Source organism: Mustela putorius, unplaced genomic scaffold (assembly GCF_011764305.1).
Source record: "Mustela putorius furo isolate JIRA1106 unplaced genomic scaffold, ASM1176430v1.1 tig00000585_pilon_pilon_pilon, whole genome shotgun sequence".
Taxonomy (NCBI): domain Eukaryota; kingdom Metazoa; phylum Chordata; class Mammalia; order Carnivora; family Mustelidae; genus Mustela; species Mustela putorius.
In genome coordinates this window covers 2940480-2952993 of record NW_025421424.1, presented here as the reverse complement: position 1 = coordinate 2952993, position 12514 = coordinate 2940480, and the positions used below count along the sequence as shown (strand labels likewise).

The 12514-nt window shown below is 38.9% G+C and overlaps 1 protein-coding gene across 2 annotated transcripts in view; it reads right to left on the bottom strand.

Annotated features, from left to right (window-relative positions):
• WARS2 (tryptophanyl tRNA synthetase 2, mitochondrial) overlaps window positions 1-12514 on the bottom strand; it is a 93218-nt gene that overhangs the window by 31859 nt on the left and 48845 nt on the right. For both annotated transcript variants that reach the window (XM_004771049.3, XM_013045075.2), the window contains exon 2: window positions 10718-10975. In XM_004771049.3, the coding sequence (XP_004771106.1) occupies window positions 10718-10975 (258 nt within the window). The remainder of the gene's footprint in view (window positions 1-10717; window positions 10976-12514) is intronic.

Here is a 12514-nt window from a genome sequence, read left to right as displayed (position 1 = left end):
CTTTCAATCTAATTCAAAGCACTCTCCTAAGTAAATTTCTCTCTTTCATATTTTCCTTGGAGTGGGGTCAAAAGTTGCAACACTTGGTTTCACAGTGCTTCTGGTTGGTTTAAAATCTGTAATATTTGGGGGCACCTGGGTGGCTCAGTCAGTTAAGCATCTGCCTTCAGCTCAGGTCATGATCTCAGGGTCCTGAGATCGAGCCCCGCATGGGGCTCCGTGCTCAGTAAGGAGTCTGCTTCTTCCTCTGCCCTTCCTTGTGCTCTCCCACTCTCTCTGCCTCTAATAAATAAGATCTTTTAAAAATATACTAAATTTTAGTAAGGCTATAAAGCAGCCCAAACTCTCATACATTTCTGGCAAGAGTATAAAATGGCAATTTCTTACAAAATTAAACATATACTTACCAAATGACCCAATAATTCCAGTCCTAGGTATTTACCATGAGAAATTAAGACATTGTCTACAAAATGACTTGTACACAAATGTTCATAGTATTTCAGCTATAATAGCCTGAATAACCCCAAACATCCATCAACTGGTGAGTAGATAGACAGTTATAGAATATTTAGCCACTGGAATACTATTCAACGATAAAAAAGGAGTTTGTAACAACACAAAGGAGTCTCAGAAGTATTATGTTGATAGAAGCCAAGCACATTAGAGTTCATATTATATAATTCTATTTATATGATATCCTAGAACAGGCAGAACAAGTCCATAATAACAGAAAACAGATCAGTGGTTCCAGGAGCAGGGGTGAGGGATTGACTGCAAAGGGGCATGAGGGAGATTTTGGGGGACATTGAAATGTTCTCTGTCTTGATAGGTGTGATGATTACACATGTGTGTGGATTTGTCAAAACTCAATGGACTGAGCCGCTAAAATAGGTCCATCTTACTGTGTGTAAATTATGCCTCATCAAAGTTGATGTAATGTTTTAAAAATGTTTTAAGTAACTAAGCACTTAGGATGTTGTTATTATCAAGTAGCTAAAATACTATGAGCATTTGTGTACAAGTCATTTTGTAGACAATGTCTTAATTTCTCATGGGTAAATACCTAGCACTGGAATTATTGGGTCATTTGGTAAGTATATGTTTAATTTTGTAAGAAATTGCCATTTTATACTCTTGCCAGCAATGTATGAGAGTTTGAGCTGCTTTATAGCCTCACTAAAATTTAGTACTGCCAGTATTTTTAATTTTAGTCATTAAACTAGGTGAAATGGTTTATCCCTTTGGTTTTATTTTGCATTTCTCTGATGACCATGATGTTGAACTTTTCATGTGCTTACTTCTTTATTTGTGAAATGTCTGTTCAAATATAGTGACCAATTATAAAATTAGGCTGTCTTATTATATTATTGAGATAAGAGTTCTGTATAATTTGGACACAAAGCTTTATCAGATATATGTGTTACAATATTTTCCCTTTATGGCTCACCTGTCCATCTTCTTAATGGGGTATTTTAAAGAATAGAAGCTTTATCTTTTCATGAAGTCAAATGTATCATTTTCTTTGAAGTTAAATGTTTTTTGTATACTTTCTAAGAAATCTTTGCCTACCCTCAAAGTCTGGAAGATTTCCCCCCCTGATTTCCTCTAGAAGTTTTATAGTTTTCACTTTCATATTTAGATCCATGGTAGTTTTCAGTTGATTTGTTGCGAATGGTGTTAGGTAAGAGCCAAAGTTCATTCCCTGCCCCCACATAGAGATCCAGTTTGATACCCAACACCATTCGCTGAAAAGACTATCCTTTCCCCCAATGAAATGGTTTGACACTCCTGTTGAAAACATTTGGCTTCTGGATGTGGGTATACTTCTGGATTCCCTATTCCTTCCCGTTGATCTATTAGTCTATTTTTATATCAAGACCACACTCACGTGATTACCGTAGTGTGGCATTAAGTCTTAAAGAAAGGTGGTTTAAGTCATCCAACTGTGTTTTCTTTTTCAGCATTGTTTTGGGTACAGTATTGTTCAGTATTGTTTTCTTTTTCAAAATTCTTTTGGGTATTCTACGTACTCTCTGTATTGCCATATGCATTTCAGATCCAATTTTGTCAGCATCTACAACACTGTAATTGGATTATGATGAATTTATGGATCAAACTGGACAGAACTGACATATTAATAATGTTGAATCTTCTATGCTAGAACAAGCCTTCCACCTATGGTAATGGCTGAATAGCTCTGTATTCATCTGCTAGGGCTGCCATAACAAGACACCACAGATTGGGTGGCTTACACAACAGAAATTTATTGTCTCGCAACTTTGGAGGCTGGAAGTCCAAACTCAGGGTGTCAGGGGGGTCAGGTTCTGGTGATAACTCTTTCCCTGGTGTGCAGACAACTGCCTATCCACAAAAAAATTGGAGAAAAAACATCTAAACATTCTTTGCAGGGAATATGGATAAATTGTGATAGAGCCAGACAATGGGATACTGTAGAGCAGTCAAAATGAACAAATTTCAGCAAAGTAATGCTGAACACAAAAATATAGATGCAGGAAGTTATGTGTATGATAATGCTTATATAAAGTTTTAAAACATGCAAAATGAATAATATGGGCCATTACAGCCAAATCCTATGCAATAAAAATATAAACACACACATTGGCAGGGTGCCTGGGTAGTTCAGTTGGTTAAGTATTAGACTTCAGCTCAGGTCACGATCTCAGGGTCCTGGGATGGAGTCCCACATAGGGCTCTGCGCTCAGCAGGGAGTCCGCTAGTTCCTCTATCCCTCCATCCATAGCCCGTGCTGTTTCACACTCTCTCTCACAAATAAATAAATAAAATCTTTAAAAAAAAGATAAACACATACATTGGAATGATAAGTCAAATTCTATAGTGGTTACCTCTGGGGAGGCATAACGTAGAATAGGATTAGAGAGAACCAAACAGTAAGTGTCCACTACACTCGCACAATTTTATTTCCTTTTTATAAATTAACATATAATGTATTATTTGTTTCAGGGGTACAGGTCTGTGAACCAAAGTAACCAAGTATGAAGCAAGTATGCCCAAAGGTTAGTATTTCAAAAAGCAACTGTTCATCTTTTCCTGCTTTTCTGAATATCCAAACTATTTCTTAAGAAGGTCCCCCCAAACCTTCAACAATTACCATTTCAGAAAATATTTTATTATTGAGTACAAAGGTGGGTACTGTCATTAATTTGACCTCCATTTTCCAATTCCACTCCACCCTTAAATCTTCACAGTATCAAGAAGCCTGGGTGGCTCAGCTGGTTAAGCCTCTACCTTCAGTTCAGGTCAAGATCCTAGGGTCCTGGGATGGAGACCCACATCAGGTTCCTGCTCAGCGGGGAGCCTGCTTCTCCCTCTTCCTGTCCCTGCCCCCGCGTGTGCTTGCTCTCTACCCACCACCCATGTCAAATAAATAAATAAAGTCTTTTTTTTTTTTTTTTTTTTTCTTTAAAGAAGCAGCTTGGGGTGGGAGCAGTATTGTTTATAGTGGGGTAGGGATAGGGCAAGAGTGAAGGGTACTATTTACCAGTATGATATGTCACATTATTTAAATATCCATGTAAGAGATATTAGAACAGGGGTTAAGAGAACTTGCCCAGTCAAGAAGAAGTCACAGATTCAGGCCAACTATATAGGGTCACAAAACCTGTGCTTCTTTCGCTTTTGCTATGATAATAAAACAGAACTCTTCTTGAAAGTATTAGGGCAAAACTTCATCCTGTGGTCCAGGATGGAGGCAGCAAAACTACTCTAACTTGCTCATCAAGTCACATAGGATTATAGATCTAGGCAAGGAAAGTGGTGAAAACTTCTAGTGGATACTTCCTAGAGAAAGAAATACATGAGAAGTCTGGTTGTATAATGATTTTCCTAACTTCTCTTCATTATTTCTACCAGGGGCCATTCAGATCCTTTGTCTCTCCTGAGAAACTTTGGAGGAAATGCCAATTTTACAAATTGATTCTCCAAGTCCATTAATCCATGAGGACATTTGTTTGCTTCCTTTCTTTTTTTCAAAAAATTTAAAATTTATTTTTTAAGTAATCTCTATACCCAATGTGGGGCTCGAACCCACAAACTTGAGATCAAGTGTTCCATGCTCTACTACCTCAGCCAGCCAGGAGCGCCTTCTTCCTCTATTATGAGTTATACGTTGCACCTGTTGTTGGTAGCCTAAAGACTTTGAGAGTCCAACAAATATAAATCTGTACTCAGAGAAGCTTCCAAAATTACCAGGATAAGTGAAAACATGATACTGTTGGTCCAAGTTTCTGTGTTGCTGGTCTCACACCTCTGAGATAAGGGACGTGGGTCATGTACAACTTTTGTTTGTGTACTGTGAGCCAGGATTCATGCAAAAACTTGCTTACTATTTATTATTATCCATTATTGTTATTTTATTATTATTGATTAAAGTTTCCTGGAAAGCAAAGCATAACTCTAATTAGAGAATGAAGCCACCTTCTCAGGCTGAGGGTTTTGTTCTCCTCCCTCAGCTCTTCCACGGACAGTTCTGGATGCCCTGTAATATGGTGTCTGGTGGTCAAAACTGTCCTTTTCTCCCAGACTTGGCATAAAGCCAGCGCCCAAAGCTACGAACTCCAGCTTTTATCTTCCATCTACTCCAGCTTTTATCTTCCATCTGTCCGGTGATTAGTTTGCAAGGAAAGTAACAACTAAAGATGTGTAGATGTGTACCTCAGAGACAGCTGTGGGTGGGAATCAGATGGGATGTGCACTCAGGCCTGCTGGAAATAAAAGACCATTGACTTTGGCATTGGGATGGAAACCTCTGCCAAACACACACACAGGCAGGCTCTCTCTCTCTCTCTCTCTTTCTTAATCACCCCCCCTCACACACACACACACACACACACACACACACACACACACACACACATACACACACACACACACGCGCACCTTTCAGAGGAGAGGCTCTGTAAAAATTCCCCACATATGGCAAACATATTTTAGGGGAAGCACCATGACTAGAGGCCAGTGGGAGAGAAAGAAAAAGAAAATAATGAGAAAAATCTTCAATAAGTCTAAATTGTTTCAGTCAGACTGCTGAGAAAGAATGCAAAGGATTGGAGATGAAAATTATTGGTAAAATAAGCATTATAACATAGCTAAATTCTTTCCCTACTTCAAATGATTGCTAGAACTTACTCTCTTGTACAACAATAGCACCTGGGGGGGAATTAGTCTTCATATTTAGCTCCAAGTACTTTGCTGAACACAACAGATACACATGAAAAGAGAACATTATACAATATAAATTTTTTTTCTCTAACTCACAATTTCAAAAATTCTTAATTTTACTTGTAAATAGCTGTGTGTGGAGCAGGGAATGCAGAGATATCTCATTTTATCTGACATTGGCTCACAACACTTTAAGTATAATTGTTTTCTGACTTCCTATCCTCTTGGTTACATTTTTTTAAAAAGATATAATTTATTTATTTTGCACAGAGAGAGACAGCAAAAGAGGGAACACAAGCAGAGGGAGTGGGAGAGGGAGAAGCAGGCTTCCTGCCAAGCAGGGAGTCTGATGGGGGACACTATCCCAGGATCCTGGGATCATGACCTGAGCTGAAGGCAGATGCCTAACGACTGAGCCACCCAGGCACCCCTCTTGGTTACATATTTAATGATCATTAAATGCTAACATGCATAACAAAACTCCCAGTAGAGAAGAACTAACAAAAAACCATGTTAAAATGTAGACAACTGATCTCTGACTTACCCACTTCGTAAGTTAAGAACTGATTTATCATATTTTTCTCAAAATAAAAGCAGAACCACCCCCCCAACTCTTGCTTTAAAGAGTTATTAGCAAAAGTTAATTAGATTATCTGAACCAAAATAACCTCATGATTAGAAAGTGGTGGAATGGAAACAACACTGGCCTGTTGTTCTCAGGGGCATCATTTTTTTTTTTCATTTAAAAATTTTAATTCTACTGTAGTTATATTAGTTTCAGGTGTACAACAGAGTGATTAAACACCTTCATACAATAGCCAGTGCTCATCATGACAAGTGCCCTCATTAACCCCATCACCCATTTCACCCATCCCCCACAGCCCTCCCCTCTGGTAACCATCAGTGTGTTCCCTATAGTTGGGAGTCTATTTCTTAGTTTGTCTCTCTCTCTCTCTTTTTTTACTTTGCTCATTTGTTTTGTTTCTTAAATTCCACAGGAGTGAAGTCATATGCTATTTGTCTTTCAATGACTTATTTCACTTGGCTTTATAATCTCTAGAACCATCCATGTTATTGCAAGTGGCAAGATTTCATTCTTTTTTATGGCTGACTAATATTCCACCCATTCCTCCCCCCCTTCTCTCAGGGGCCTCATTTTTTAAGGGCTTTCTAGAAATTGAGCTTAGATTTTTACCCTGAGGGTAAGGAGAGAGGTGCTGAGGTATCTGAGGTGGAAAGACGTGCATGACTACAGTGTAGGGAATGGACTGCTGCCAGGAGAGCCTGAGGCAGGAGTGAAGGGGAGAGAAGATTGTCCAGGCAAGAAATAATGAGGATCTTAAGGTTGGCTCTGGCTCTTCACTGCCTCTCTGCTGTCAGTTACTGAGGCAAAGGCCTGGTGGGAGGTAACATAGTGTTCTCTCCTAGGAGAACACCTTTTAAAAATGGTGTTTTAGGGAGAAGGAAAAAAAAAAAAAAAAGAATCCTGGATCTGTCCCCTGGATGACCTCAGGTTAAATTAAGAAGATATATTTGTTAAGCATTTACTAAGTGCCAGGCACCATTCAGAGATGGTTTTAAGGACATTTTTATAATTTACTCAATCTTTTCATACCTCAATTTATTCATCTGTGAAAGAACAGTAATGCCTAACTCATGTGCTCTTTCGAGGATTAAAAGTGAGTTCATATACATGAAAAGGCTTTTTAGATCTTCCACATTTAAAAATGCCAGTTTTCTAATAACCACAACTTCTCATTTTTTTTTTTTTCCTAAATCTGACAATGCTCTGAGTATTTTCTTTCCAGCCTTCATTTAGTAGAGACTCCACATACTGATCAAGACAGTTGTTAACTACTGCATGGTAAGACACAAAACATGAAAGCCATGAGAATTCTTTCCTACTAGAGCACTGCAGAGATGGGGTCAGCCATCTAGAATAATCACTGTTTCAGGGACACTAGCTTATCCGATTACACTCCTACCTGAGAACGGTTCTAAGAAGTAAATTCAGTACCTGCCTTCATATTTTCAAAATACAGCATGAGGAAGACCTTCTCAGTATCCTCTCGGAACAACTAGAAGCTTCACGGATACTCTGAAAAAAAATGATGTCTGGGCATTCTATGGGCCCTAGGCAAGCAGAGTTTCTATTCAAACCCCATCAAAAACGGGGATGACCAACTACGTGAATGGTAGTTTATGGCCACTAACCATCAGCCAATACACATGAGCATAAAGAGAAAGCAACAAAAAAACAAGGGTTATTTTTATGTTCAAAAGTGCTAATTTTATAGTAAATAAAAGAAAAGCCGATTAACATATCAAAGGCATGGAAAAGAGTGGGAGTATAAAAATCTAAGTTGTTTTTTTTTTTTTTTTTTTAAGATTTTACTTATTTATTTGAGAGAGAGAGAAGAGCAGAGGGAGAGGGAGAAGCTCCCTGTTCAGCAGGGAGCCCGATGTGCAGCTCAATCCCAGGACTCTGGGATCATGACCTGAGCTGAAGGCAGAAGCTTAACTGGCTGAGCCACCTAGGTGCCTCCTAAAAAACCCAAGTTTTTAATTCTTTTCAAATGCAGGATTAACTTTATGGGAAATAAAATAAAACTTGAGCAACAAACAAATGAAAGGAAAAAAATGTGATGTGTGTACCTTCACTGGATCATTATTTAAACAAGCCAAATATAAAAGACATTTTGGGAGAATCAGCATAACTTGAATACACACTGGGTATGAGATGATCATATGGAATTATCATTAACTTTGTTAAGTGTGATGACAGTATTGTGGTTATGTAAGAACATTTCCTCAGTTTATAGAGAGACACACTGAAATTTTGGAGACTGAAATCCCATGATGTATATTATCTGCCTTACAATACTTAAACCACAACCCGGGCACCTAGGTGGTACAGACAGTTAAGCATCCAACTCGGTTTTGACCCGGAATCATGATCTCAGGATTATGAGATTGAGCTCCATGAAGAACAGCCCCCTCAAGCCCTGCACTGGGTTCCACGCTCAGCACAGAGTCTGCTTAAGACTTTCTCTCTCGCCCTCTGCCCCCATTCTCGTATGCACACTCTTTCTCTTTCAAATAAATAAATAAATCTAAAAAAAAATACTTCAGCAACAACAAAGAACAACATCGATGAGACAAATCACAAAATGCTAGCAAGTGATGAAGGTACAGTACGCTATTCTCCCGACTCATCCATACATTTTTAAGTATTAAGGAACGAAAACCCGATAAAATAGCCAGTCCATCCACTAAGTTGTCTTAAGGTTGGTTGCCTGAGTTAAAGCAGAAAATGGTCCAGACCAAATATGTCTTGAGGTCAGAAAGGCACCTGCAGAAGTCTTTTGTCCTGTTTTTGTGGGACAAAGTGACAAAGTGGAGACTGTGGGCAGATGAGTGCTTCACTCACGTTTTCCTGGCAGGCTACCCAAGCTCCCTGGAGGGAGCTACAGTCCGGGAAGGGAGCAGGGGACCTGTGAGATCCTGTGGAGGAGGCCTGAGGCCACCGAGGAAAACAGGCAACACCAGTGACCTGCCCTTGCTGAGCTAGACCTACAACCACCACGGGAACCAAGGAGCTCATTACATAATATAAAAAAAAAAATCAAAAGGAAGGGACTTCCGTGATCCCTCACGTATGAAGGAATTCTTACAGTCTCCCACACTGTGGGCGATACTTTCCATTGCTGTTTTGAACAACAAAGTACGACGTTGAAGAAGAGACCTCCATTATTGCCAATTTTAGAAGCTTGCAGAGGTCACTGCCAAAAATCCTTTATAAAGAAGGGGAAAAAATTATAATGTGGTGATCATTCCTGGGGGTATGAGCTCAAAGTGCAAGCACTGGATGTGGTTGAAAATGAGCCTTTAATTTTAAATGTCACTTAACAAAGCAGTCTGGCAACTGGTTGCTTTGTAGCGATGTAGACATTTTCGCCTTCTAGAAGGATGGCAATAGGCACTGGGAATATGATTTTTAGAAATGGTATCACAGAAGGATCAAAAGGGAGCTTGTGTCAAAAACAGCTTCAATGAAGTGAAGTGATATCCAGTAATTTTACAAAGTGGTTCTAATGATGATCAGCGTTATAATGTTGGAGACAGACTTGAAGCGTGTGAATAAACATTGTTTCATGAAATAGGACAGGCACATTCCTTTCAAACAGATGGCAAGAGTGCTCCTGCGGTGGGACAACCAGCTTGAAGAAGTCCTATGAGGTAAGGGCCTATAGGGTAAGGCTAATGTGGAACAATTATCTCTGAGTATATGAAGAGCAGTCCCGTGGAAGACAGAGTTGATTTACTTTGTATTTTTAGAGAGCAGAAGTCAAATGAATGGATGGAAGTTACAGGGAGACAGGTATCAGCTCAACAGAAGCAAGTATATTTATGTATTTAAGACAATTAGATCAGTCCAAGATTGAATTTGAAAAGTTATGTGCAAGGAAAGGCTCTCTGACCAACTGTGAGGAAGGAAATGGAGGTAAATTGCCTTTATGGACATTTTAATGGTCAGATTCTATTATTTTATCATATTATTTCCAAACTAGAAACACACTTTAAGTTGATAAATATATTTATTTTTGAAGATATTCATTTCTTCCATATTTTTTTAAAGGGTCACTCTCTGGGAATCATTACACCAAGGTCTGTGGGTGATAAAACATACATAAAAATGACGATTGTCAGAAGTTTATGATCAAGGCAGGAGATACGCACATGAATAACCCATACCACGCATGCATACATGTTAACATGTAGCCAACATGTGTAACATACTGTTCCTGGGCTGTGGCTTTGTCACAAGGCTCAAGAGGGTATGTAATGAGGGCATGATCCAATTAAATTTTTCATCTTGGCTATGGAGTCTCTTAAGTTCCCTGTCTCTGGTCCAGGCTATCTGCCTGTCCAAGAGTAACTGATTCATCCATAGTGACGGTATCAGTCAAATATTTTGGCTTTGTTTTGAAGCCTTTCTTGGCTTGGACTCAAGAGACTGGACAGTGTCTTCCAATTTCCCAGCTAGTTCTCTCAAGTCTTCTCAAAAGCTATTATACAAAGAAGGAACAATGGGAATGATCCAATAGGTCTTCCAAATGCAATACCCAGTAAAGCAACAATGAAAGTACACAAAACCACTAGTTGCTAAATTCTATCCTTGATCCTGAGGAGATTAGTCAACACTATGAATTCAGCAATTTGGATGCAAACCAGTAGAGAAAACAGTATCAGATTTGTAAAGAGACACAACATTTTGGTATATGAAGCAAGAACAGTGGAGGAAAAGGTGAAACATACTTTTGCCCTATGATGACATTTAAAGATGTGAATATAGGGTGAATATTAAAATATTAAAATGAACTCACGGCATCTGATGAGGTCACTCTTGAACAATTTTCAAAGACTCACAAACAGGAGCTATATAAACTTTCATTCAAAGTTTTCCTCACATAATTTGAAAATGCAAGTTTTCTTGGTTCTAATCTGAGAAGCTGACCTGAGATTGTTGGAAAAGGATGCTCTTCTCTGGGTTTATGCCACAGGCAAGAAGAACAGCAGTCATGTCCAAGATGCTCTGCTGGAGGACAGCCGGGTCCTGGGGGACGGTGATGGAGTGTAGGTCAACAATGCTGTAGAGCACTGAGCTGTACTCTTCCTGCAACCTCACCCAGGTCTCAATGGCTCCCAGGTAATTGCCGAGGTGGGGGATTCCCGTAGGCTGAATGCCCGAGAATACTCGCTTCACAGCATCTTTCTGGAAGAGAGGAAAATAAGCATTTGCTTTCAAGGCAGACTCCATGAATCCTATGGCCATGTTACCATAGCAACAATAACTAGTTCTACTTTTTACAACTGCACTCTGACAGTCATCCTTATGCATTTATTTCGTGCCCATGCAAAGCTCTGTATCAGGTGCTACTAGGGACGGAAAAGGATATTTAAAATGTGGTTGGATTTTTCGTTGTTGTTATTATGTCCAGTTAGCCAGCATATTGTACATCATTAATTTTGATGTAGTGTCCAATGATTCATTAGTTGAGTATAACACCCAGTGCTCATCACAACACATGCCCTCCTTAAAACCCATCACCCAGTTACCCCATCCCCCCACGCCCCTCCCTTCTGTAATCCTCAGTTTGGTTCCCGGAGTTCAGAGTCTCTCATGGTCTGTCTCCCTCTCTGAGTTCTGAATTTTTTTTTTTTTTCACTCAGAAACGTATAAATAAAAGGCACATGAGAAAGTCTGTAACCCCAAGCAATGCAATCTAACCAGAGATAGAGGATAGGTTTACAAAGAGATACGTAACAATACAGCTTGGCAACATGATCAAAATCAGTTTGCTGACATAAATAGTGGGGTGCAGAAGGCATTCCCAAGAGGAAAAGATGACTGTGGATCTGGGGGTCACTGACAAAGACTTCAGACACAGAATCAAATTTCACTGGAGATTAAAGGGGCTTGCGGGTTTTACATGTGATTTCACTCATTTTATAGTTAAGGTAAGGAAGTCAACAGCATTAGGGCTGAAGGCTACTGCTATTTACTTAATTCAGTTTTCTTTAGAAGTCATTGCTGATATTACAACTTAGTGTGCAGGCTCTTGGGCTAGAAATTAGAAAACCTACACACTATTTCTAATATTGCTTCTTGATCAAGTTACTGAACTTTTTTGTGCTTTTTTCCTTTTGCTTTTGTTAAATCATTCTTTCACTTCTTCAAAGGGAGTTTTTAAATTCTGTATGCCTTTTTTAAATCATAAAAACATTTTGTTAAGGGCATGTTTTCCTAGTGGTTTGTACTTTCTAATATTGAAGTGATAGTCAGAAAATGAGAAGGAAAAAGGTAATACAGGATGAAAAAATGTTAATTTTCTCTTGAATCATTTTGCATCCTATAGCGAAACATGAAAAATGAATATATATCAGTAAATGTGCTATCATTAAGAGGTTCTGAAAGAATAAAATAAGTCATTATCATTTTTAACAATAGCAACAAAATATTAATAATGGCAGCCATAATTTGCTGACAACTATGTTGTGGTCATTTATGCTCAGGGCTTGCTATATACATCAATGTGTTTAGCCGTTACAATACCCAAAATGGCAGGCATTTTATTGCCTCCAATTTACAGATGAGATAACTGAGGCTTGCCGATCTTTAGAGATTGCCCATGGTCACACACTAGTAAGGGGTGAAGTTGGGGTATCAGGTCAGGTATGACTTACTTCAAAGCCCATGTATGTTCTTTCCACTAACTACTATCCAGTAAGGCTTTATGGCATTTGTTGTATT